The sequence below is a fragment of the Mustela lutreola genome, chromosome 7 (genome assembly GCF_030435805.1).
Source record: "Mustela lutreola isolate mMusLut2 chromosome 7, mMusLut2.pri, whole genome shotgun sequence".
NCBI classification, from domain to species: Eukaryota; Metazoa; Chordata; class Mammalia; order Carnivora; family Mustelidae; genus Mustela; species Mustela lutreola.
Genome location: NC_081296.1, coordinates 8,675,777 through 8,703,137, shown reverse-complemented (window position 1 = coordinate 8,703,137; position 27,361 = coordinate 8,675,777). Strand labels below are relative to the sequence as shown.

General features: G+C 48.1%; 2 protein-coding genes across 2 annotated transcripts in view; both read right to left on the bottom strand.

Annotated features, from left to right (window-relative positions):
• The window catches only part of AP3S2 (adaptor related protein complex 3 subunit sigma 2), a 53,580-nt gene extending 42,122 nt beyond the window's left edge, over nucleotides 1-11,458 (bottom strand). Inside the window, exons 1-3 of the mRNA XM_059179997.1 lie at nucleotides 11,301-11,458; nucleotides 5,959-6,050; nucleotides 5,479-5,590 (exon numbers count right to left, since the gene is read on the bottom strand). Coding sequence (XP_059035980.1) covers nucleotides 5,479-5,590; nucleotides 5,959-6,050; nucleotides 11,301-11,369 — 273 coding nt within the window. The 5' untranslated portion in view covers nucleotides 11,370-11,458. The remainder of the gene's footprint in view (nucleotides 1-5,478; nucleotides 5,591-5,958; nucleotides 6,051-11,300) is intronic.
• Nucleotides 11,459-13,746: 2,288 nt separating this feature from the next.
• On the bottom strand, nucleotides 13,747-26,427 carry ARPIN (actin related protein 2/3 complex inhibitor). Its single transcript, XM_059179996.1, has 6 exons — nucleotides 26,226-26,427; nucleotides 24,870-24,945; nucleotides 22,168-22,300; nucleotides 19,104-19,310; nucleotides 18,565-18,728; nucleotides 13,747-17,636 (listed from the first exon to the last, which is right to left on the bottom strand). The coding sequence occupies exons 1-6, from the start codon at nucleotides 26,315-26,317 to the stop codon at nucleotides 17,628-17,630; spliced, it is 681 nt and encodes a 226-aa protein (XP_059035979.1). The 5' UTR covers nucleotides 26,318-26,427; the 3' UTR covers nucleotides 13,747-17,627.
• Nucleotides 26,428-27,361: the final 934 nt, after the last annotated feature.

Genomic DNA, 27,361 nt, shown 5'->3' with positions numbered 1-27,361 from the left:
CTCTCTCTCTGCCTGCCTCTCTGCCTACTTGTGATTTCTCTCTGTCAAATAAATAAATAAATTCAACAAAAGTGGCAAGTTACCCCTTCCTTATACAGCTGATTTTTGTACTTGCCACTCAGATATCCCAAACTAAGATAAATACCAATTAGGGAATATACATCACATGGTAACAATAAAGAGAAGCAAAGGAATGACCAACACAAAAGTCTGAGGAGGGATGCAATGAATGAGTGGATGGAAGTAAGGAACAGTATATACAAGCTTTATGGAACTAGTAATATACTGTTTCTTAATCTGAGTGATAGCTTCATTTTACTAGCATCTTGAAACTATATTGCCAAGTTTAACAGATTTTTTTTTGTATATACATGTTTCACAATAAATACAATTATTATTATTATTATTATTATTATTTTTTAGAAGATTGACTTTTTTTTTTAAGATTTTATTTATTTATTTGACAGAGAGAGATCACAGTAGGCAGAGAGGCAGGCAGAGAGAGGGGGAAGGGAAGCAGGCTCCCTGCTGAGCAGAGAGCCCAATGCGGGACTCGATCCCAAGACCCCGAGACCATGACCTGAGCCGAAGGCAGCGGCTTAACCCACTGAGCCACCCAGGCGCCCCAATTTTTTTTTTTTTAAGATTTTATTTATTCATCTGCAACCCTAGGAAAGGCAATCCCCCATTAACTGAGCTTTTTCCCTCAAAACATACTTTTGCATTTCTTGGTCATTCATTTTTTCCGATAAATTTTCCCTTCAACAAGTTCTGTAACATTTCCTGATGGAATTATAATTGGTTTCCCACTTAATTTGTTAATTACTCTATTATCTTTCCCAACAAGGAAAGCACTTGTAGCTCCATTTATTTGAACTATTCCTTTGTTTTTTCCTTTAAGATTTCATAATTCTATTGGAATTGTCAAGTATTCCATACCAAGTTAATTGCCAAACACTCAATATCCTATGTCACTACTGTGAGGGTTTTTTTAAATTATGGTTTTTCTAAGTATTTTCATGAAATGAAAAACTCAATTTTGATGGATTCATCTCATAATTTACCATTTTGCTCATATCATCCATTACTTATTATTATAATGCTTGCTGTTTTTCCCAGGGTTGCCAGGTATATAGTCAGGCCATACTATAGTGAAACTTAGTTCTCTCTTCCTTTATCATGTAACTTGTTTCTTTCCTTTTTAATCATTCATTACAAATGTTTACTCAAATTAGAGTAAACAATAAGAGAGATCCTTGTTTTCATGAATGACTGTAAATTTTTCTCCTGAGGTAACACTGGCTCTTGGTTTTAAAACTAAAATTTGCTGGGGTGCATGGCTGGCTCAGTCAGTAGAGTGTGTGACTCTGGGTTCCAGGATAAGTTTGAGCCCAGTGGGTTCAGGATGCAGAATAAATAAATAAATAAGTAAATAAAGTGGCAACTGGATGGCTCAGTCCATTAAGCAGCCAGTTCTTGGTTTCAGCTCAGGTCCTGATGTCAGGGTTGTGAGATTAAGCCCTGCAATGGGTTCTGTGCTCAGCAGGGAGTCTGCTTGGGATTTTTCTCTATCTACCCCCCCGCCCCTCCCCTTGCTCACATACTCTCTCTCAAAATAAATAAGTAAAATCTTTTTTTAAAAAATAAAAAGGTTTCTATAAAAATAAATAAATAAAATCTTGGGGGAAAAAGAAATAAAACTAAAATTTGCTGCTCTGAGAAAAATAACCTACATACTGGAGAAAAGAAGGAGAAAAATACTTTTCACTATATACTCTTGGTTTGCCTTCTGAATTTTGAACAATGTGTATGTATTATCTCTTCAACAATAGTTTATGATAAATAAATAAATGTGCACTAAAAATCAAGCAAAAATGCTTCCTATTCCAATTCAAGAGCATTTGGGGAATAAAATTTGGATAATCATTTCTCTCTGATGCAACTCTATCAGTCTCCACTATCTTTCTTATTGCTGTAGGAGAGTCAAAGAACTTTCCCTTATTAAACTAACTGGCATCCTTAGAATAAAGACAATTTGGACACAATGAATATTTCTTCTACTATGAAGTATTCCGGAAAGAGAAATTTCAGAGCTAGAAAAGAACTTGTAAACTTGTAAACCCGATCTTAGCCAAAAGGCCGAGAAGCGATCAACTTGTAAACTTGTAAACTGAAACACACAAACACAGAGAAGAGCCGAAACAGAAAACAAAAACCCTTAAGCCAAAAAAAGCATAAAATGATTTAAGACCACACTGCTTATTATTAGGACAGACAGAAACAAGAGCCAGGTCTTCTGACTTCTTGCTACAAGTGATTATTGGCTAAGATCTTCTTTAGTAATTCTGTACCAAAACTAATACACTGTTTCAAGTAACATTTCTTTTGAGAGGCTTTTGGATTACTAACAAATTTACACAGTAAAATACACTTAAATAGTGTCATTTTTTAAATTCTTAGTTTAAGAAATACCTTACGTGGCGCTCTGGGTGTCTCAGGTGGATAAGCGACTGCCTTCAGCTCAGGTCATGATCCTGGTGTTCTGGGATCAAGTCCCACACTGTGCTCCCTGCTCAGCAGAGCTTCTCCCTCTGACCCTCTCCCCACCAACTCAGTGCTCTCTTTCTCTCTCTCAAATAAATAAAATCTTTAAAAAAGAAAATAAAAGAAAAGTTTAAAAATCTAAGATTTAAAAAAATTTTTTTTTTTTTTTTAAAGATTTTATTTATTTATTTGACAGAGAGAAATTACAAGTACACTGAGAGGCAGGCAGAGAGAGAGAGAGAGAAGGAAGCAGGCTCCCTGCTGAGCAGAGAGCCCGATGCGGGACTCGATCCCAGGACCCTGAGATCATGACCTGAGCCGAAGGCAGTGGCTTAACCCACTGAGCCACCCAGGCGCCCTAAAAAAATTTTTTTAAAGATTTTATTTATTTGACAGAGAGAGAGACAGCAAGAGTGAACACAAGCAGGGAGAGTGGGAGAGGGAGAAGCAGACTTCCCGCTGAGCAGGGAGCCTGATGTGGGGCCCAATCCCAGGACTCTGCGATCATGACCTGAGCCAAAGGCAGACACCAAATAACTGAGCCACCCAGGTGCCCCAAAATCTGCGTTCATTAAAAAAAGAAAAAGAAAGAAAAAAATATCTTATGCAATAAGAGGTTTTATTGTACTTCAACACTTAAAAATTCTAATGAATCTATCACGGAGTCAGGTTTTTTAAACCCTTTCAAATTTTCATCCTGATACTGGATTAAGTGCCTTGTTGTTGAACTAATTTGAGTATTTACATTTTGAAGTCAGCTATTTCAAATACATTAGGAATACAACTATGTATATCATCTTCTAAAAACAAGTTGATATTTTCTGACTTTTACCCTCAATATATTAGGCCAACTATTTATTGATTTCGCTGTCTTTTCAAGGATCAAACCCTTTAGTTCCTGTTATTTCTACATTTTATCTATCTTCCCAAATCCAATGCTTACTATTTAATAAATGTCCATTACATTGTAGAGTTAATTTCTTTTTATCTTGCCAATATAGATACTCCCAATAACTGCATCTCAATTTTTAAACTACAATATCACTATTTCCTTTTTTTTCTAAAACACTTATTATATGCCTATTTTTATAGCATTCTATAGTTTACCATACTATAAAATACAATGTCACAATTGAATCCTATAATCTATTACTTCTAAATTCATGGTAGATCTGACTCAAATGTAGGTTTTTTGATTCTAGATCTTAAGCTCTTTCTGTTATGCACATTGACTCTCAATGTCCAATCTGACTCCAATGTTTTAAGAAAGCTTTTTAAATCTTATCTTAGAGACAATTTTTCTTAGATAACTTATACTGTTATGTACAATATGTGAATATAATGTAGGAGTTTTTAAATTACTCATCTTAAATCATTTTCTGAATGTAAAAATTTGTAGCCAGAGAGTTCTAGTTCTCTGTAATTGTTAATTAGGTTTCAGTGCAAACTTCTATTTCAGTGCTTTATTCAAGTCACTTAAAGGAAGCATACCTAAAATTTCACATATAAAGTGATGGAATTAGGGCCAGTTGCTGGCTCAGTTGGTAGAGCATGCAACTCTCACTCTCGAGGTTGAGTTTGAGCCCCATGTTGGATGAAGAAGTTATTTCTCTCTGCCTACTTGTTATCTCTGTCAAATAATTAAATAAAATCTTAAAAAAAAATTCAATTGATTGATCTGTAATCTATTTTAATTTACAAAAATCCTAAAAAAGAAATCATGTTTACCTATGTTAAGATTGCACAGACTAACTAAAATATTAAGTCTCTGTCTTAGGCTAGAATTACAAGTGAAAATAAAAAGTATGAATTCTTTTTTTTTTTTTAAAGATTTATTTATTTATTTATTTATTTGACAGACAGAGATCACAAGTAGGCAGAGAGGAAGGCAGAGAGAGACGGAGAAGCAGGCTCCCTGCTGAGCAGAAAGCCTGACGTGGGACTCGATCCCAGGACCCTGAGATCATGACCCGAGCCGGAGGCAGAGGCCTTAACCCACCGAGCCACCCAGGCGCCCCAAAAGTATGAATTCTTAAATGTCACTTGGTTTAACAGATGAAAAAAATTTCAAAACATGGTATGATACTATAATTTATAATAAGAAAATATTTGGTATTCATCGCTGTTTCTGGCATAGAGCTCCTAAGTGATAAAGGAATTTGGAATGTCCTAAATGATAAACGTGACCTGTTTATGTTAATAAGGTGACTTTTAGAAGGCACCTAAAGATGAGGACTGGTTGCTACGGGAACCAACCATGCAACTGGAGGACTGGAACTTTCAGTCTTACCCCTGATCTCCAGAAAAACCCAACAAGCCAGTATTTGGAGAGCTTCCATGTTGGTGGACTTTGGAGAGTGGCCTGACTAGAAAGGGCATGGAAGCCCTTTCCCTATTCTTTGTCCTATAAATCTCTTCCATCCTTTTAGAGTAAGCAGGTAATCTAGTAAGTACCATGTTCTTCTACTAGAGAGTTCTGTGAACCACTCTAGCAAATTAAACCCAAAGAGGAAGTCATGGGAACCTCCGATACATAGCGAGTCACTCGGAAGCACAGGTGACACCAACCCGGATTTGTGACGGGTCTTTATCTTCAGGTAGATAGTGTCAGGACTGAGTTAAATTTGTGGGTCACCTGGCCACTGCCCACAGAGAACTGAGTTAACTGCTAGGTGGTGGTGGAGGGGGAAATGGTATCAGAATCATACGTGAAAACCAAGGGCAGAGAGAGAGCTGGATAGAAACCAGTGAATCCAAAAGCTCCAGGAGTTTTTATGGGTTGCCAGGAGCTTTCTTAGTGCACCATATGGTGGACATCTGGCAACTCTCACCAGTATCAGTAAAAAGACTGACAACAAGATCTACAGGATAGTGACTCAAAAATCCAGTGCAAATTCTCTTTGGTGGCCGCCATCATTAGCTGACTACACATACCTGGATGAGGTCCAAGATTCCAAGTTCGCTCTCTGACGAATCCACACAGAACACAAAGTAGAGTGTGGCATAGTGCCGGTAGATCAGCTTGTAGTCAGAGCCACCGATCAAACTGCAGAAGATGGGAAACACTTACATGGCTATGTCTTAAACATATCCAAGAGAAACCCTATGACAAAGAATGAGAACGGTATGCAACAGAAAGGGGAGGCCAGGCCAAACAACAGGCCACTTCTACCATGGGAACAGCAACCAAGTGTGGCAGAGGTGCCTAAAGCACTTTAGCTCACCTTTTCTCCTGTCATCCTCCCAAGAACCAAACACCTAAATGAGTAATATCTGAAGCACAACCATTCAAGAGCTTCCAAACAGAATTGGGTCTCTTCCTCAGCAGCACAGGTACCCACCTGACACCTGAGTACTACCTCAAGGGCACCCAACAGTGGATACACAGGCAGAAAGCTGAAGCCCATCATTTACCTTCCACCTTCCAAGAAGTTACAGATGTTGTCATCTCGCTTGAGAACTAGATGGAAGGTCTCTCGAACAATCTGCTGTTGAATTTCTTCTGGCTATGGAGTAAAAGAAATAAAAGTGAATCAGTAGCAGGGGAAGGCGGTCTGACAAATTACATTCCACAGACGGGGATGAACAGGGATAGATGTGCTTCCAAGCAGTAAAGATCTGAACATTTGGTACTGGTTTCCAGAAAAAATAAAAGTGATGAGTAAAGGAAAAATAAAAGGGGAATCTATGGAAAATGGGTAAGACTCAGTTACAGGAATTAAGCTAGGGTATATTTCCCTGGACATCAAGTCACTAACCATTACTGTCTTGATAGGTAAGCCCATACTTCCTTATGGTTAATAACCAAGGAAAGGAGTGGGGTGCCTGAGTGGCTCAGTCGGTTTGGCATGACTCTTGGTTTCAGCTCATGATCTCGGGGTCATGAAATTGAGCCCCACAATGGGCTCTGCTTGAGATTCTCTCTCCTTCAGCCCCTTCCCCCACTTGCACACACTCTCTCAAATACATAAAATCTTTAAAGATTTTGAGAAAGAGAGAGAGAGAAAATAAGTTGAGGGGAGGGGCAGAGAAGCAGACTCCCCACTGATCAAGGAGCCTGATGCAGGACTCATCCCAGGATCCTGGGATCACGACCCGAGCTCAAAGGCAGATACAACTGACTAAGCTACCCAGGTGCCCCGAATCAATAAAATCTTTAAAAAATAAAAACCAAGTAAAGGAGAACTGACAAAGTCTCATAAAAGGTCAAAGAATAACTAGAAGGCCCAGTCCTGAATATTTTGCCTTCCCCTAGAAAATATCTACGCTGAGGTAAATAACAAATATCAATGGGTCTAACCCCTCAAGGAGGGCAAGATTAAATCGTATAATCATGTTTTTAAAAACTGAATTTTCTGTCTTCTATACTGGTAATACGGTATTACACTGAAAATGGGGAGTTACTCACCAATGAAGTATTACTGACAGAAAAAGTTCTATTTACAGATTAGAATTTTGAACAGTTATACTTTTTTTTTCCACTACCATAGAGGAGAAAGCTCAACTGTAAAGACACCTCTTGATGACTCACACGGATTTCTGTTTACAGAGGAGGTTCATAATAAGTATGGGTAACAAAAGAAGGGAAAAAAAAGATGATGGGGGGCACCCGGGTGGCTCAGTCAGTTAAGCCTCTGACTCTTATTTTCAGCTCAGGGTATGATCTCGGGGTCATGGGACTGAGCCCCGCCACGAGCTGTGTGCCCAGCCAGAAGTCGGCCTCAGATTCTCTCTGCACCCCCACCCCACTCTCTCAAATAAATAAATAAATCTTTAAACAAAGAGAGAGAAGGATGATAGGAGGAAGAAACTGATCATTAACACAAAAGTAACTGAAATCTCTAGACCAATGCTCTCACATCTCAATGTGCAATCAATCACCTGGGAATGTTATTAAAATACAGGTTCTGATTTAGTAGGTTTGGGGTGTATCCTGAGAGTACACTTCTAACAAGCTTCCCAATGATACCAATGCTGCTGGTCTGGCGAATCCTACTTTGAGTAGCAAAGCTTAAGGAAACTTTCAGATTGGATTTGCCCTAAGAGTCAGAAAATAGATTCAAGTAATGTTAATCCCTTCTTTCTAAACCATTGAATTAAAGTTTGAAATGGTTATTTAAATAAAGACAAAAAAAAAAAAAAACCAGGGAAAATGTCATTGTGGAGAAATTATTTTTCATGACTTTGACTCAACATGGATAAACAGTGGCTCCTCAGTATTTACTGAATACTACCAAAGAGGCGCCAGGGTGGTTCAGCTGGTTCAGAATCTGCCTTCAGCTCAGGTCATGATTCTAGAGTCCTGGGATCGAGTCCCATAGTGGGGGTCTCTGATCCGGAGACTGGTTCTCCCTCTGCCTGCCACTCCCCAGCTTGTATTCTCACTATCCCTATAAAACTAGTAAATAAAACCTTAAAAAAAGAAAAAAGAAAACCTGCTAATCACTAGCCATTGTAAGTCTGAATCAATCAGTCACTATTTTCCTGGTTTCCATTTAAAGTCACAAAGCTAGCTCGCTGATGCCAGGATGCTGTAAACGATTAACTGTGTTCTTGGAAATATAAAACATGCTAGTTATCAGCACTTTTTTAACCTGATAAAAACATCTTCCAAACTATGGAACTAGAGCGTATCATGCTTAGCGAAATAAGTCAAGCAGAGAAAGACAACTATCATATGATCTCCCTGATATGAGGAAGTGGTGATGCAACATGGGGGCTTAAGTGGGTAGGAGAAGAATCAATGAAACAAGATGGGATTGGGAGGGAGACAAACCATAAGTGACTCTTAATCTCACAAAACAAACTGAGGGTTGCTGGGGGGAGGGGGTTTGGGAGAACGGGGTGGGATTATGGACATTGGGGAGGGTATGTGCTTTGGTGAGTGCTGTGAAGTGTGTAAACCTGGTAATTCACAGACCTGTACCCCTGGGGATAAAAATATATGTTTATAAAAAATAAAAAATTAAAAAAAAAAAAAAAAAACATCTTCCAAACTAAACTCTTTTCTCTGACCCTAGGGAGAGGTGGCAGCAGTCAGGGGATGTGGTAATGAAACAGTGAAGCTAATTTCTCTTTTTTTTAATTTAAAAAAAACTTTTTAAAGATTTTATTTATTTAAGAGAGAGCACCCACTAGCAGGGTGAGGGGTGGAGGGAGAAGCAGACTCCCCACTGAGCTGGGAGCCAAAGGCAGGACTCTAACCCAGGACTCAAGATCACGACCTGAGCCGGAAGGCACCCCTAATTTCTAATTTCAACATAAAGGTGAACTACTACTTGCTTACATGCCTCAATGACGTTAGCAATCCCTCATATCTTTTAGTTCTCTTAAGTTTTCAAGGTAACTTTCACTCATGAGCTAATGTGGTTGTCATAAAAATCCCATGTTCTCCAAAGAAGGTTTACAAATGGCCAATAAGGACATGCAAAGATGCTTAACGTCATTAGTCATTAGGGAAATGGAAACTGAAACCATAATGAGAATCCACGTGATACCCATTAAAGCTTCTTATCAAAAAGATAGTAACGGGGCGCCTGGGCGGCTCAGTGGGTTAAAGCCTCTGCCTTCAGCTCAGGTCATGATCCCAGGGTTCTGGGATGGAGCCCTGCATCGGGCTCTCTGCTTGGCAGGAAGCCTGCTTCCAGCCACCCCTGCCTGCCTCTCTGTCTACTTGTGATCTCTGTCAAATAAATAAAATCTTAAAAAAAAAAAAAAAAAAAGATAGTAACAAGGGGCGCCTGGGTGGCTCAGTGGGTTGAAGCCTCTGCCTTCGGCTCAGGTCATGATCCCAGGGTCCTGGGATCAAGCCCTGCATCAGGCTCTCTGCTCAGCACGGAGCCTGCTTCCCCCTCTCTGCCTGCCTCTCTGCCTACTTGTGATCTCTTTTTCTCTGTCAAATAAATAAATAAAATCTTAAAAAAAAAAAGTAACAAATGTTGATAGGGAGATAGAGAAATTGAAACCTGTATACACTACTGATGGGAATGTAAAACAGTGCAGCCACTTTGGAAAACAGCTGGGCAATTCCTCAAAATATTCACCATAAAGTTACCAGATAACCCAGCAATTCTACTCCTAGGTTTATAACCTAGAGAAATGAAAACATATGTGCACATAAAAACATGTACACCAAAGTCCACAGCAACATTACCCACGAGAGCCACAGGGACAAACAACGGATAGGCAGTCAAAATATGGTCTATCCATACAACGGAAGACAACTTGGCAACGAAGAGGAATGACAAATTAATACATGCTACAAGCTGGATTAACCTTAAAAAGATATTAAGTGAAAGAAGCCAGTCATTAAAGACCACATACCACGTACTGAATATCCTTTATATGAAATGTCCAGAATAGGCAAATTTAAAAAGACAGAAAGTAGACTAGTGGTTGTCTAGGGCTGAGAGAGTTAGGAGGAAACAGGGAATGATTCCTAATGGGGAGGGGCTTCTTTTTGGGGAAACGGAAATGTCCTAAAATTGACCATGGGGTCGGTTCCACAACTTTGTGAACGTCCTGAAATCCACGGAACTGTATACATTAAATAGGTGAACTCTGTGTGTGGGATTTACTTCTCAACACCACCCAAAAACAAAACAGAAAAGTTCACACACACAAATGCATACACCAACTGAATCGTTGTATTGAACGTTAATAGTTTTATCTCAAAATAATTATTTAGGGGCGCCTGGGTGGCCCAGTGGGTTAAGCCGCTGCCTTCGGCTCAGGTCATGATCTCAGGGTCCTGGGATCGAGTCCCACATCGGGCTCTCTGCTCAGCGGGGAGCCTGCTTCCTCCTCTCTCTCTCTCTGCCTGCCTCTCAGTGTACTTGTAATTTCTCTCTGTCAAATAAATAAATAAATAAAATCTTTAAAAAAAATAATTATTTAATAAAATGTAATCTAGCTTAAAAAATTCTACGAGAAAGGTACAATTATTTTGTTCCTATCCATTTGACCAAAATAAAGAGAGGGGGAGAGAGAGAAAAACACAGGATCCAAAGACACGGGGTTAAAAAAAAAAAAAAAGTGAGCTGAGGCCTGAACCGGAGTTTTCTGACTCTTTATCCTCCTTCGTTCCACCAATTCTGTCGGTAACATTTGGAAACCTTGCCACGAAGAAATGCAACTCTGGAGGGCAGGAGGCAAATCATGACGTTTGTGCCTTCCCAGAGGAGTTTCTGGGAAAACTCAAATTCACGTTATCATTTACTGAGCCCTCACGCGGCAGCATCTGCAGTGTCTCATCACGACCCACTCTTAATTAAGCTGACTCGGTTCAGCTCTGCGGGAGGGAGGGGCATCCAGTCCCTGGGCAGCCCCAGCCAGCACTGAAGCAAAATAAGCCCAAGAACGCGCTTCTGCAATCTCCTGGCCGCAGCAAGAACTTCCCTAAGTTGGCCCGTGTCTTCCTACTCGTACAGCCGCGCTTAAGGACCGACAGAGTAAGGGGACTTCCATCAGTCGCGTGTTCAGGGGGGCACACCCCCGCCGTCATTCGACGAGCCCTGAGACCCAAGGGGTGGTGTCCCCAAACGGCAGAGAGATGCAGGAGTGCGGGAGCCGGTGAGGGAGCGCGGGGTGGGGCTGACGGCCCGACAGCCGCCCGGGTCCCGCAAGGAGGGTCAAGAGGGTGAGGGTCACTCCGGGTGGGAGGAGCTCGAGGTGGGGGACCGGCCGGAGTCGCCGAAGGGAGGGAAGGCGGAGCGCGGGCGCTCCAAAGGGATGTGACGAAGCTGGGCCGCACTCACGAAACGCTGGTAGAAGCGGACCAGCCGCGGCTTCCCGTGGTTGTTGAAAACCAGAATCGCTTGAATCATCTTCGCCGGCCACGTTTCTTCAGCGCCGGCAGCTCCCACAAAGCATCTCCTTCCGTCGCAACACGGCCACTTCCGCTGGGTGCGCCACGGAACGAGGCCCGCGGAAACGTGCCCCCGCGCTCAAGGGCCGGAGCGCGAAGAGTCCGGCTTCCCCACACTGCAGAGTCGGCGGAGGGCTCGCCGCGGTCGGGCCGGGGCGGACCCCGGGGCGCGACCCGGGCGTCGCATCGACTGGCGTCGGCTCGCCGGTCCGGGCCTGGCCAGGGCGCGAACCGGGATCTCCGCCCTCGCCCGGACGGAGCGCTTGCCGCGGAGTCCCCGGGCGGAGCACGCCGAAAGAGCAGATGCCCGACGCAGAAGCTGCCCGAAGCAGCCGGGCTCCCGGGCGACCGGGCGGCGGGAGCTTCCCCGTCCCGCCGCCCGCGCGAAAACGTGCAAGTCCTGCTTTCCCCGGCACACTCGCAGGACGGTCCTCAGTGTGCAGGTGCCGGCTCCTCTAGCCACTGTCCGCTAAGGGGAACGTTGAGTTCATTTTCGTTTTTCCATGGTCGGTAGTGAGTGGGGGATTAAGGACTCTTCAGTGCAAATGCATGGGGCGATCCCAAGTGGTAGATTGTGTTTCTTCTTCTAAGAACTTAGTGGGGGCGAGGGGGAGCCACGTCCCTTATTGCAGCTGGAGCTACACGTTGGAACCCCCTGTCCAGAGGACTGGCAGTGGGCATCAAAAGCCTTTAAAATATATAGACCATTAGGCCCAGCGTTTCCACTGTTAAAATTTATAATAAAAAGATTGTGGGCGTGTGAAAAGCCTCAGGAATGTGCATCTCAGGGACCCTAGGTGGTTCAGTCCCTTAACCAACTGCCTTCAGCTCAGGTAGGGATCAAGTCTCATATCAAGCTCCCCGCTCAGGCTGCTTCTCTCTCCCTCTGCCTGCCTGCCACTCCCCGTGCTTGTGCTCTCTCCCTCTGACAAATAAATAAAATCTTAAGAAAAAAAAGTACATCTCAGCAGTGTTAACTGCAGGGGAAAATGGGAAACAAATTATTCTGAAACGAGTTACTTGTTAAATGCCTTTTTTGGCATGCACATGAGAAATACTAAAAGGTCATTGAAAATAATACTGTGAAATGTTTACGGTATAGGTTAAGTGTTCTTGGCCTATCTGTAAGTGAAAGATCACACAAGGTATGTACATGGATATCCCAGTGTATAAGACTGTAAGTAGATACACCCAAATACAAATAATAATCATGTCTAGTGGAATGTCAGCATCGCTAAGTGTTCAGCACTGCCCTGGTTATAACCCTGGCTCCGGTGACCACCTGGGTACTTCGGGCAAGTGCCTTCATCTGTAAAACAGGCATAGTATCAGTTTCCTTTACTTTAAAACTAGGCTCTTTTCTACTTGAAAAAAATTATTCCACTTAGACGGTTATAAGTACAAAATCAGTTGTTTGAAAGCACTTGGAGCAATGCATGGCATATAACTGAGTGGTACATAAGCGATTTAACAAAGCAGTGAAATTTGATGTTTTTTATTTTTTTGAATTTTCTAAAATAAATATATAACTCTTGTAGCCAGATTTTTTTTTTTTTTAAAGTTAAAAAAATATCCAAGAGTTAAGCATCTGACCCTTGATGTCAACTCAGGTCTTGATCTCAGGGCTATGAGTTCAAGCCCTGCGTTGGACTACACCCCAGATGTGGAGCATACTTAGAAAAAAATATATGGGGGCACCTGGGTGGCTCATCGGGTTAAAGCCTCTGCCTTCGGCTCAGGTCATGATCCCAGGATCCTGGGATCAAGCCCCGCATCGGGCTCTCTGCTCAGCAGGGAGCCTGCTTCCTCCTCTCTCTCTGCCTGCCTCTCTGCCTACTTGTGATCTCTGTCTGTCAAATAAATAAATAAAATCTTAAAAAAATATGAAGTCAATAAATATGCACTGAAAGTTGACAAAATGTTTCAAATGTTGAGGAGAAATAACAAAATACTAAAGCAGAAGAGTAATAAGGGAGACATAGCTCTACCAACTATTAAAACCTACTATGATAGTTCCAATTGTCACTATAGGGAGACATTGAAATAGAATAATAATTTAAGTATAAAATAACTTTAATATGTGATGTAGGAGACATCGTAACTTGAGAGTGGGAAGGAAGCCAATAACTGTATTGGGATAACTGGTTAATAATTTGAAAATAAGCTATTTAGTTATCTCACTTCCTACCCTTTCACAAATTAAAGGCAGAGTCGATTAAGGACTTAACTGTGAAGCCAGGTAATAACCAAAATGAAAGAACTGAAACCGAGTATCTAACATCTGAAAGGAGAATATAAACCTAGAAGCAATAAAAAAATTACAAAAAGTCAACAGATGTATCCATATAAAGATTTTATTTTTGTAAAAAAATCAATTTTTTAAAAAACAAGTTGATAAAATATGGTAAGTTGTTATATTTAAAATATAAATAACAGAAAAGACCTCCACCTTCAGTGTATCAATAGGTAAAGAAACTGAGTAAGCAAAGAGGAACTATATCTAGGTAATGAACATGGAAAGAATCTTTAAGCTCACTATCAATGGGGGAGAAAAGCTAATCGCAAATTATTAACTTTAAAGTATTGTTTTACCTTATCAAATACCATTTTTCAAATGTTATTACACCCAATTCTGGCAAAGGTAGCATGGAAAAGGCCCTCTCCTATAGTGCTGGTGAAATTATAACTCAGAACAACCCTTTTGGAAAGCAATTTGACAATCTAAAAAAACTTTTGCAGAAGACTCCTAGATTCCCGGTAATCTGACTCCTGGGAATCGGACTCTAAAGAAATAACCCCAAGATACAAAAATATGGTGGGGGTGCAGGACAGGGACGGTGTATGAGTGAGATTTAGGGAACTACATAATCTAGAACTTATTGACACGTTAATTATATTAGCTCCAAGTAGGAGTCAATTAATTACCCCAAAATTGGACAATGATAGAGCTGCTAAGTGGCAGTCAATCTTAAAAAACAATGGTTATGAAGACTCTGTAGCAACATGGGAAGCGATTATATAACATTAATTGAAAAAGGATTATCAAGTTTTATGGGTAGGTATGGTATAACAACCAAGGACACAATATTCCAGGAGCAGGCCCCACCCCCACCTCCATGGCTTTTCAGGTGCTCATGTCTTGCTGGAAAGTCCCTTTTCTCCTCCATCTACCTGGACTTCTTTCCATCTCCACTCCCCTCGCTACACACTCTATCTAGCCTCTCACTGTGACAATGAAGACAGTCTCCCAGTTGGGCGCATTGCCTTCAGCTTCTCTGCAGTCAAATGATCTTTGATAGGGGTACCTGGGTGGCTCAGTGGGTTAAAGCCTCTGCCTTCGGCTCAGGTCATGATCTCAGGGTCCTGAGATAGAGCCCCGCATCAGGCTCTCTGCTCAGCAGGGAGCCTGCTTCCCTCCTCCTCTCTCTCTACCTGCCTCTCTGCCTACTTGTGATCTCTGTCTGTTAAATAAATAAATAAAATCTTTAAAAAAAATGATCTTCGATAGAAACAAATCAAATTGTATCACTCTCCTCAGAATCAGTGGCTTCCAGGAAGTTAAGGATAAAGTCCTAAAATACTTAACATGCTAAAAATACCATGCCTGAGGTCCTGCATCATCTCCAACATCTCCACCCGTTCTCTGAGCTCCGGCCACAAAGGCCTTTACCTTTCTCCATCCCACGGTCCTTCTCTCCTTCTCTCCTTCCTTCCTTCCTTCACCTTTCTCCTGCCCATTTTTTGTCCAGGGCTTCCCCCACTGACACACTGGACCTCCTTTTATGGAATGGTGACCTGCCTGTATGACCTTGCCATACCCTTTGGCCCTAATGCTATGGGCAGCAGGATGCGCTCACTGGGTGTCTCTACTCCCAGTCAGTATCTCCAGTCCTCCTGCTGCTTAACTGCTTCCCTGGCCACCCCCATGACTGAGGTCCCAGCATGCTCAACACCCAGCCAGCCCCATTCAGACACAGGACACCAGGGAGGCAGTTCCTATAATTGTCGAGGTGAGAGGTCACAGGGATCTAAACTAAGAAAAGGGCAAGAACAGAAGAGATCCGTGAGCAGACCAGTAACCCGTGACTTCAGGTGGCCTCACTGAAGCGTGAATCCCAAGCCTCACAGCCATATTGTCAAGCCCAGGCTCAAATATGCAAGAAGGTAAACGAAAATTGGAACCATGATAATAAGTTCGGGAAGCATAATATTACCTGCTCAACGGCTAATACCAGTGGAACTGATTTCAGCCTGGACAGATCAGCAGTCAAGGGTTTAGGCAAGTTCCCTAACATCTAAGGATATAACCCCACTTCACAGGGCCAGGACTCCTCTGGCCCCCGTGTCCAAGGTCCTTCTGTAGGTCAAGAAGCAAAGGATGGTGGATGGGCAGGGGCAGGTGGAGAACACAAGCTTGGCTTTCCACAGTCCTGGATTTAAATCCTGGCTGTGCCACTTATTGGCTGTGACTCTGGGGAAATTGCCTTAACCTCTCCAAAGCCCCTTTCCTCCCCTGTAGTATACATGTGGAAGCAGAATCACCCAGTGAAGATTACAGAGTTTGAAATCGGACTGCCTGGGTTGAAATTCCTCTCTCCTCTATATACTACGATGGAGCCTCTAAGCTTCAAAATCATAAAAAATTTAAAAATGGGAATAATCTCACATACCTCCCGGGATTGTTGGGACAGTTAAGTAAGAGGTTGCAAGCGCTCAGCAAGTACAGGTTTCCCCCACTACCAAAAAAGTACAGTATTCCCACGAACCCTATGAGAGGCAGTGAGGAAGCACTCACCATTAATTTCCATGGGGAAATGAGTGTTCTCTTAGGCTTTTCCGAAACCTTAGGGTACATCTTGCTAACACAGGCACAAAATCCATTGCAGTAAAGCACAGATGCTCCCGAACACAGTTCAAAGCTCTGGGGGCTTGATGCTTGGGTACAGTTCCCGGGGAAGGAGATGGGTGGGGACCCTCTCACCACTTGGGGTGCACACTGTCTCTGTAATGGCTCCCTGGGAAACAAATGCTGAATGCTGTTTTCTTTTTTTTTGGCCTTATTATCACAAAAATGAAAACCCCCTGCAGATTTCTTTTGGTTAGAAAAAACAGGTACTAAGGTAGGTCTTTCATAAAAGCCAAGTGTTATAACATAAACTTTTGAAAAACGGGGGATATGGGTGCTCGTACCGGGAAGCAGGTCAGTGGCTAAGTTACCGTCATGGAAAGCATCTAGTGCTGTGTTTGACATATTAGGGGACTCAATAATTGTTAGTTCACCACCCCCCTATCTTGTCCCTGAGGCAGCAGGATCCGAATGTCACCAAGTCTCTGCCCCATTTGACTCCACATCCCATCTCAGATCTGAGTGCGGGAACAGTACCCAGCAAGGGGATGTTCATGATCAAAAAGACGCAGCTTCCTTCTTATAGGATCATTGCTCAGCTGGAAGACTGTTGACACCTGACACGAACCAGTCAATGCACAGGAACCCTTTTCTGAAGGTTTACTCACTCATAAAAAGTTCTCAAAGTACAAAATAATAGCAACAAAGGTGTTATCAAAATGTGGCCTGGCAGAGTGAGCCTGCAAGGTGGGGACCAACCAGCCACACCTGGGAAGACTCTAGGCCTCCCTGAGAACAGCATCCCCATCAGACAGCAGCCAGGGGAGGTCAGGAGACAGGAAGCCCCGCAATGTTGCAGAGAACCCGAGGACGAATAAAGAACTGGCAGCTCTGGGGAAGGAAAAGGGCATAGAGGGAACAAGGAGGTTTGAACAGAAGAGCAAAGGCTACAGCTCAGAGCCCTGGTGGTAGGGGGCAGGTGTGGGAGGAAGGCAGGATATACAAGGACAGGGGAAAGCATGCAGATGAGGGACATTCCCCAAGTGTACACCAAGACCAAGTTCATTTCCACTGCCTGCCTCTAGAAACAAGGCTGCCATTCAGGGCAAGGGGCCACAGTGGAAAGGTCTAGGAGATCTAGACTCACATCCAGGGAGGGCCCCTCCAGGAGCCACAGCATGGGGCGACATTGGTCATGTCACGGTCATGGATTTGACTTTAGCAGTGCTTATTCCAAGAGTATTCTGGGGCAGCTGGAGGAAGAACCATGGAAGACTTAGTGGACCACTCCCTTGAACTCCAGAGTAGATGTTGACAGATCATAGTCTCAGCAGCGCTGGTGGCCTCAGAGACACTTCACGCCCACTCACCTCAGTCATCCTAGGGGTTAAGGGAAGAGAAGTGAACAAAGTGCATTTCATAAAAGTCTTCTACAAGTCACAGACCAACAAGGGTCCCACTGAGGGATACCAGTGGAGCCCTCAGCCACCTTTCTTGGCTTCATCTTGTTCAAGCAGACCAGGGAGCTGGCCTGGCAGCTCCGATCATGTTTCATTCCGAGACTCACTTTATTAGGACAAAGAGGAATCCAGACCCTCCATTCTTCCTTCCCTGCTTTCTCCGGCAAATGTCATTATCAGCATCACCTAGATAAATAGCCCATCTTCCTGGGACTTTGTTTTAAGTGTTCAGTTTGGGGCCTTTTGACATCAATTCAAATCTTCAGGTGAAATAAGCTTCAGAAAAACACATCCACTGTGGATGGACTGAAGATCAACTAGGGGGCTGATCTTTGGCACACATGTGTGTGCGCGCACACACACACACACACACCAACCTAGTGAGGACCAAGCCAGCCATCTTCTAGCCACTTTGGGCAGGGAGCCCAGAATGAAGGAGGAAAAAAAAAAAAACCTCATTCAGCTCAGCTGCCACAACATGGCTAATGTATTCACTTGAAGTGAAAATGTTTGGAGATCCAACGGCATTAGGTTTCATTGGTTCCCCTCCATGGTCCATTTTTTCCCTCCCTTGCTTTTATTAATCTTTGGGACTTTCTTGTAGACTGGCACAGCTCAGACCCACCAAAAAAGAAAGGTCTCAAGTGGTCACCCTTCACTCCTTGAAAATAATTTTCCTGAGGCTGACTCAGTCTTGGGAATCCCGTAGAATTCCACCAAAGCTGGGGGCATACAATGCACGTTGCCCTGTCCTTGTCCTACACCCAACCTCAGCCCCTACAGACAAAATTCCTGTCGAGAGATAAACTGTACCAACGCCGGGCCCACGGTTATCGCTCAGGACCTACCCACTCCTCGTCCTCGGCACCGTCCCCCTGCTCTCGGGTCTCCTCCATGGCTCCCGCCGAAGACTTCTGCGCCATAATGTTGTCTGTCCAGGATGCCCCTGTCTTTCCATCACCAGCAAAATTACACTTGGTCACTGTTCCAGCCTCAAGTTTGGCTAAGGACTCTGAAAGAAGGGAAGAAGTTGAAGGGCCCCATCTCCCTATTTTGGAAACAACACTGGGGGCTGGCCTGATCTGCTGGGGTCCCCTAGGCCTGGGTTAAACCACTGTTCTCTCAGACCTGGGTGCCCTCAGGGAGGTCCTGAGTGTGATCTCTGATGCTAGAAAGGAGACATCACCCACAGGAACCACAGGATGGGGTGGCTCCCCCAGGATCCAGAGTGTTTAGGCTGTTGGCCCCAGGGCACTTGTCCAGACACTTAGGAACAGACCTCAGGACTAAGCAGACCTGGCCTGCTCCCATGAGCTCTGAGCAGGAGGGGTAGGGGAGCCTCAGACAGGAGGCCAGGAGCCTCTATAGGCCACAGGAACATGCTCACCCAGGAAGGGGCCATCGCCTCGAGTTTTCAGTCGTACCCCGGCCCCCAGCTCCAGCTCCAAGGCCTCCATCTCTGACTCGGGCATCCAGAACGCCACTGTCTGGTCGGGGGTAAGGCTCTCCGTCAGCGCAAGCAGCTCTGGCTTTTGCACCAGTGCCTTCAGGGCCTCGAGTGTGAGCCTGTCGGTGTCACCCATCGCCTCCACCTCTGTAGGCACACAGCACGAGAAGGTCGTTACTGCTGGAGTGGCAAGCACGCAGGAGGACCTTTTGGGAACCAGGTGAGGCTGGAGGGCTCTACACACACGGAACCACCTGAAGGAAAGGCTTCGCATCCCCATAGTGCCGGGACTCACCGAGGGCTTCCTGGCAGAGGAGATATGGGCATGGGCCCCGGAGCCAGGCTGCCTGGCTTGCAAGCCATGTGAGCTCGGGCAGGTGACTTAACCTCCCTGGGCCTGACAGGTGGGGATAAAAACCGTACCCACCTGCTAGGGCTGACGTGAGGTGTACATGAAGTAACACGAAAGCAGTCAGCACGGTGCCTGGCATGCGGGAAACCCTCAATGCAAGTAAATGTCTTAATTATGCCTTTTTGACACAGGAAAAAACGAAGACTTAGAGAGGTCAGGTGAGTTGCCCAAGGTCACACAGCTAGTCAGGGGAAGAGGCAGGATGCAAAGCCTCCACACGTGCCTCCCCACGGAGGCCGCAGTGATGAGCCGGGGTCCTCTCCCGGCTCTCGGGGGCTCCTGGTAGGGCTGGAGCTGCTGGAATGAGTAGCCAACCGTGGCGATGCCCGTCCTCCCCCTTGGCCTGCTCATCCCAGTCCCGGCAAAGCTCAAGGTTCAGGGAGAATTCCCACAGGCTCACCTGCCAGCCCCGAATGTCCCAAATCTGGAAATCCCGGGTTGGGGACCAGGGCGTGGGGGGTGGGCAGCGGTGTCCCAGACTGAGAAGTGAGGACCTGCAAGGCCCTGAGACCTCACAAAGGTGTGCAGAGCCACCCCCCAGCTCAGCAACCCAAAACTGTCCCGCAAGTGGCCCTCTCCACGCCAAAAGACGCCCACAGATGAGGGCAGGGCTCGGCTGGAGAGAGCAGCCAGCTGGCCCAAGGAGCCCACACTGTTCCCTTCAGGGTGTAAAACCTCCAAGCTCCGTCAGGAACATCAGGAACGCTTTCTGGGGTTCCCCCACATACCTCACTCCCACTAAGGGCTTTCGAACTGCTCCCTACTCCTCAGCCCTTGCTAGGCTCAACGTCCCTGAGGAACCAAACCACCTCACCTCCACTTCCCAAGAACCCCCTAATACCACCTGCCTGTCAATCTACTGATAAGCACGTGAAACCTCTCCTCCTCCCTTCGGTTCCCATCTCAAAGGACCACGAGTCCCCCTCCGGCCTCTAGCCAGCTCCCCCAGATCTGGGCTGCGGATCCCACCCACTCCCCCTCCTCGGGGACCGGGCTCTCCTTCTCCTCAATGCTCTCCTGAATTCTGCCTTTGACACCCACTACTTCAGAAGCCCCTACCCCCACCCCGACTAGGGTCACTGGGAGCTCTTCACTGTGAGCCCACTGGAGGCTCAGTGGCCCCCACTTTCCTGGGGCTGAGACAGCACCTGACCTCATCACTACCTCACCCCCACCTTCACTGGGCCTCAGAGACACATAGGCTTCCCCCCAACCCTGGCCTCTGCAGGGGTCCCTCTCCTGCCCTTCACAGGCTCCTTCCCTGTTCTCCAGGTCGCTCTTCCCCAAGACGGCCTCCTGGGCACCTCCATCCACTTTCCTAGCTTCAGGACCAGCAATGCGTACCAACTTCTGAACATGTGCCTCCAACCCAGCCTGCTTCCTGCGTTCTAGAACTGTGGCCCCAAGGCCCCAGTGCACTGGCAGGCCCCTCTACCTGAAACTGTGACCACAGGTCACAGAGAGAACGCTTCTCCCCACACCTGCAGCCAAGCCCAAACCCGGGGGTCGCCCCTGATTCCTCCTTCACTCTCCTTGTCTCCAAGCACTGAGGCCACGGTCCCTCCTCTGTGTCCAATCTGTCCAGTCTCTCCATCCCTACCCACAGGCCCTTAATCCAGCCACCACAGCCTCCTAACAGGCCTGTTGGTCTCCCCTCGGGGATTGTTAAAAAGCGTTCTAATCATGTCGCTCTCCTACTTCAACCTACTCATGATGGGGTTCCCCTGAACCCTTGAGTGAGTGTCCCTTCTGGGGCCCTTCTCGACCTGGCCCCTGCCTCCTTAGCTGCTTCTCCTCCCCCTGCATCAGGGGCCCCCAGCTTCCAGCATGCCTTGGTACACAGCCCCCTCCTGAAACGCCCTTCCCAGCCCTGGCACCCTGCTAACTCCTGCTTTTCCTTCAGCATTTGGTCCTGCTGTCCCCTGCTCCAGGGAAGCCCCTGACCGTGCCTGCCTGGGCTCCAGTCCCGGACCCGTCCATCTCCGCTACCAGACTGAGGACATCTCGAGTGCAGGTCTGAGTCATGTTCGTCCAGGGACGAACAGGCAGCTCCACACGAGGCTCAGGGCCTGGTCCAGCACAGATGCTCGTTAAATAATCAGAGAATGAACGGACAACTGAGAGCATGAATGAGTAAACGGACAGAGGGACGGATAGATGGATGCTCATTCAACCTTGAAACCTTCTTCCACAGGGCCAGACGGCAAAGACGTCCTTGTAGAGCCAAAACTGGAAAGAGGAATGAAGTCACAAAGGGCCTAAGAATCCCAAGGGAATTTGGGCAGGAAAATGGAGCCTGGGCACGAAGGCAGCGAGAGCCCAGAATACACGGTACACGGACGACTCTGCCAGACTCCAGGAGTCGGCGGGAGGTGGGAGGCCAGCCAGGCCGTCAGGATTGAGGTGGGGCCCTAGGGATCCTCTGAGTGAAAGTGGGGGCAGGAAGGAGTCCAGCCAGGGGCTCAGGCCAGACATGGGCTTCAAGGCCAGCCACACTGAGAAGACACTCACTAGGGCCAAGGGACCCCCTAGAGACACAGGAAGGCCACAGGCTCAGGAGGCCCTGAGGGAGGAATGATGGAGGATACCTACTGTAGGACGACATGAGGAAGCCCGTGTTGACCTTCCTGGTGGTGCTGAAGTTGGGCTCAACTTCATTTCCCTTGGGGTCGAACTTCCGGCGATGGATGCGACTGGGCCTGATGTACAGCACGTAGTAGCGCTCCTGGGGCCAGAAAGAGAGTGGGGGGCTGCTTCCCTCCCACCGACCTCCAACACACACACTCCCCACAGGGCTCCACGGCAAACCGCCCCCCAACCTCTTCCTCTATCCTGAATCCCACCTCAGCGCTGAAAGATACTCAAGCTTGGGCAGATGCCACCCCCCCCATAGTCATTCATTTATCTAATCATGTGCTTAGCCCAGCACCTGCAACACAAAATGAACCACGTAGACAGCTGTGAGATGGCAGGCCCCAGGCCTGACCCCAGGGTCTCCACCCAGCCAGAGACAGAAAACACAGACAAAAAACCATAACCCAAGCGACAAGGACCCCAAATACTGCAACGCGGGAGTGAAAAACCCAAGTGTCATGGAAAGGGCACTGTAAGGGAGTTCTGAGTGAGGGCAGCCACAGTGCCTCTTCCAACACATATGGGACCTGGGGCAAGTCCCTCCCAGCCTCAGTTTCCCCTGTGGCATGGGGACAACGCACTGTCTACTTTCAGGAATGTTGCAAAGGTTCAAGGAGATGACAGAGGAGGCAGCACGGTGGAAAACATGGAGGGTGCTGTCAACACCGCTTGCCAGCGGCTCTAAGCCAAGCAGGCAGATGACACCCCCACCGGCCCCGAGACTGGAGAAGAGGAATCCACCTCCCAGGAAAAACAGAAAAGGCAAGGTCTTGAAGGGGGGGAGATCCTAGGACTGCGGGGGAAGAAGGGTGAAGGGAGACTATTCAAAGCCTGGGACCGGTATGAAATCAAAGTCAAGGTCCCTTGTGTGTGTCTGAGTGACATGGGGAATGCAGGGGCCTCACGAGTATCCAGGCTGAGAATACAAGTAGCATCAGTTCACGATGGGCCCTGCGTTGGTATTCAGAGTTTGGACTTGATCTGGTAGACAAGAAGGAATCCTCAAAGGTTTCTGAGCGGCAGCGAGATCCTAAGAGAGGTCTTTCGGGAAACGAGCTGGCAGCAGGGCAAGGACGAGCGTTGGGGGCAGCCCGAAGGCAGGAGGGGCGGGTGCAAGGTTTGAGGAGGACAGGCTAAGTTCCTGAGGCTCATCCGAGGCCCGTGGAAAGAGGAAGGGAAGGGCAGGGGAAGGCATGGTCAAGGGAGGAGGCCAATAGGACCAGGCACAGCTCGCCTGGGGGAGAGGGGAGGAAGAGACAGTGGAGGTTTGCAGGCCTGTGGCCAGCAGCTGGGAGGTGTATTGCCTTATCATAGGGCGGGGGAGCTGAGAGGGCCGAGCTTGGGCAGGGCTAAGAGAGCCCCATAACAGGCTGGAGTGAACTAGCACTGGCTTTGCAAGGCTCCATCCACTTTCTGTTGGATGGGGGGCTGGGGGCTCTGGATTGGTTGTCCACCCTCCTGACTTGCACACTAAGGAGGGGGTGGGGGAGCGGAGGCTCTCCCCAGGGCCACAGGACAGCAACAGGCGCTGAGCAGCACCAGGCCTCTGGCCTGCCTTGAGGGCACTAAGATGAGCTTGGCTTTAGGGATCAAGAAATGAAGTGGTCAGCACACGAGAGCGGGGCTATATGAAAGGGGGCGGAAATTCAGATCTAGTGCTCGGGAAAGCGACACCCGCAAGCAGCAGAGGTGTGTGTGAGCACACCTGAGATGGCGTGGTGACAGAGGGCATGACCCCAGGGACGTGAGAGGGCAAGGGAAGAAGGTATCAGGACTTGGGAGCTGAAGCCCCCCACAGGGTTGACCACGCAGACTGTAGGCTGGACAAAGGCCCCTCACACAGCAACCCATCCCCCACCCCAGTGTCCCCACCTGTACGCACAAGGACGTCCTAGAAACCCAGACTTCCAAAGTGCCCAGCCACACACAGTGGTGCTCAAAGAAGAGCAGGACCGCGCCAAGAGATTCACCGCTTTGGAGAGGGAGAACTTCAAGGGTCCTTCTAATAGCAAATTCCACCAGTACATTTAAAAAAATGCAATTCCCAAAAGTTCCAAGGACACACAGCCTCCCAGGAACAGACGTGGTACTCAGAAAGGGGAAGGTCACTGCCGGCCACTCACACCCACACAGGCTGCTAACCCGCTCTCCCCTTGTCCATTAGGCCCCAGGGCAGTGGGAACCGCCAGACCAGAAGCCAGAAGTCTGGGCCCTCAGCCCTCCCAGAATAAAGAGCCACTCATCCTGCGCAGCCAGTAAGGCTCCCAGCGCTCTAAACAGAAGGTGACAGGCCCTCTTCACAGCGCCTTCCGGCCACACAGCACCCACAGCCTCAGCCCTGAACCAGTCACCTCACCGTTTCTGCTCCCACCCTCCCAATCCCAGCCCCAATGGGGTTAGGGCTGCTCTGTCTTATCAGCAAGAGCCCAGGTCCTGCCCTCTGTCCTCTGCCTAGCACAGTCCCAGTTGGCCCCTTTCCACCCAGTGGCCCCTTTGGGCTGCTATCTCCCCACTCACCCCCCCACCTGCCTCATGAGCCCCTCCAGGAATGAGCTGCACCCCAACTCTGCGCACTGGCAGAGCCGAGCACAGGGAGATGGCTTGGTGGCTGAGGACCAGGAAGCGAGTCCCTGCTGGTGTCCCCCAGCAAGCATCCTCACCTTCCCGTCACGGGCGTCCAAGATGCTGTGGCGAGACACATCGACCAGTTCTCCCTCCAGCAGAACGCCGTTTCCCCTGGGGATGAGAGAGAAAGAAGGGATCCGCTGCTTCTGTCAGTCATCAGGGAAGAACCACAAGTTCAATGGCCCAGGTCGGCGGGGCCTGCACTGGGACCGTAGCAGGGCCCACAAGTGTCTCCTAGTCGCCTGGCCCCCAAGTAGGCCTGGTACTGAACAGGTCCTCCATTCCTCGGAGGGCCCCAAAGGCTGGGACGCAGCGCAGAGGGTGGGGGGGACAGCCTCAGGCTGCAAGACCAAGCTGTGGCCCCTCCCCCAAGGGTTTACTGTAATGCACAGCCTCAGTCTTCTTAGCTAGAAAATGGGAGAGTAACAGCCACCTCACTCTGCTTCTGTGACGACCACAGCATAAGATCATGTAAGTGAAGGGGTTTATATACTATTAAGTGCTTACTCAATATAAAGGATTTTACTTTTCTATTAAGCCAAATTTGAGGAAGGGATCTAAGCTGCTATAGAGTCTCTTTTTCAACTATTTGGGTTTTTTCCCCCCACCTGTCTTAAAGCACTTTCTATTCTTCTCCTCACCTAGAGGTGGGAAAACCCAAGCTTAGAAGTTCCATGACTAGCCCAAGAGGAACTAGATTGCCGCTTCCCTCTTCTAGTTTTCATAAAAGAACCGGAGGCTTCCCTTTTTAGAGCCACAGAAATGGGAGAGGGATGGGGACACGAAAGGATGGGGATGAAAATGGAAACTCGCTCTACTTGGCTTACCCTACCCATCGCCTCACCTCCAAAGTCTTGTGTTTCTAACTGCAAATGGAAGGGTCCATTTGTTCTCATAACCTCTCCAGTGCGGGTGACGACAGCCACCCCTTCCCCATCCGGAGCCCACACGCGCCACCAGGCAGGCACGGCCCTCCCACGGCCATGCCAACTGCCCCGCGCTCCTGGGGTCCCAGCACGACGTCCTCCCTGCAGGGGCGGGAAGTGGGCCGGCCTGTGCCAAGGCCTGCAGGCAGGGCGCCGAGGCAAGTGGTTAGAGTTCACAGCCGCAGCCAGGGAGGGGTTGAGCCAAAGGTCGGTGGTTTTGAGGGTCGGGAAGGATATGGGGGATCAGCGGGGAGTTTGAAGCCGATCTGTGTTTTAGGGGGTGCGCTCCGGATGCAGGGCGGAGGGGAGCGCCGGGGTGCGAGTCGTGGGGTAGCTATGGCCCTATCTGCCTTTCCTACCCCCCCGCACCCGGACCACAGTCCCCTCCCCAATCCCGGAGCCCGGGTTCCACGCGGGGGACGAACCGGCCCCGGGGGTCGGGGAGGCGGGGACAGAGCGGCCTACCCCTGGTGCGCGGCGGGGTCCCAGGCCCCCGGCAGCCGCGCGCTCCGCACCGCCTTGTTCCGGAGGGCGCAGTCGTGGTAGATGCGGCTCATGACGCGCACGGCCGCGGCGCCCGCAGGCCTGGCGCTCCCGGGCAGCGCGCGGAGTCTCGGACGCGGCGCGGGGGAGCGCGGGGGGCGCGCGCGGGGCAGCGATTCCCAGGCGCGGATCCGGGAAGGGCGCGGTCTGGGCCCGGCTGGCCCGGGCGGGACTTAAAGGGGCCGAGCCCAATTCCTGCCGCGGGACGGCGCGCGCGGGGAGGTGGGCTTCCGGGAAGACCCGCAGTTGGGGCCTCTTTGTGGGCGGGGCGGGGGGGAGGGAGCCAAGTCCTCCTCTTTCCCTGCCTTCCTTGTTCCTATAGGGAGACCCCGTCCCAACGCGCGTCCCAACAAAGGGGAAATTAAGGCCCAGAGATCCTACAGGATCTGCTCTGGAAGGAGCAGGAATGGAGTAAAGGGTACAGTCTTCAGGGATGGCAGGATGGTCAGCACAGAAGAGGCTCTTCGTGCTCTGCCCAAGGTCCCACAGTGGCTGGGGAAGGGGTTCCAGGGATCTGTGCTTGGGTGTCATACTGAGGCTTGAACCCCAGCTGCGCAAGCATGAGCAAGTGTCTCGACCTCTCTGAGCCCATTCTTTTTTGTCTAGGGGGTCGATGTCCCAGGGGTGGTACCGGTTCGGCTTCGTAAACTGACTCTAGCATAGAGCATTTCCCCTCTCTGCCTTCCCCCACAGCTCTTGAATCCCTCCCCAGCGCCCCACTCCCCCCTGCCTAAGTATGTAAAAGCAGAGAGGGGCATTTTCCAAGCCTGGGGGAAGGAGTCTATTCCGACCCTGGGATTGCTGGAGAGCCTGGGTTCTCTTAGACCCATTCATGGAATTCATCTGTGGCCTCTGGGGGAGCATCCAAAAGGGGAGGTGGCCTGGGAGATATGTGGGAGTCCAAGATGAGCTCAATGGTGGAGGAAGCACCCTTTCCCCGCAACGCACGTTAAGACTTTGGTGGGTCCTACGCCCTTTTGTTTTCAAGGGCTCCTTGATTTAAAAAAAAAAAAATTTATATATATATATATATATATTTATGTGTGGGTTGACATAAA

Coding starts and splice junctions, on each gene's coding strand:
- ARPIN (XM_059179996.1), bottom strand. CDS start 26,317: ATGAGCCGCATCTACCACGACTGCGCCCTCCGGAACAAGGCGGTGCGG. Junction 24,946..26,225: donor GACCCCGCCGCGCACCAGGG/GTAGGCCGCTCT, acceptor TCTCATCCCCAG/GGGAAACGGCGTTCTGCTGG. Junction 18,729..19,103: donor AGGCGATGGCCCCTTCCTGG/GTGAGCATGTTC, acceptor CCCTTCTTTCAG/AGTCCTTAGCCAAACTTGAG.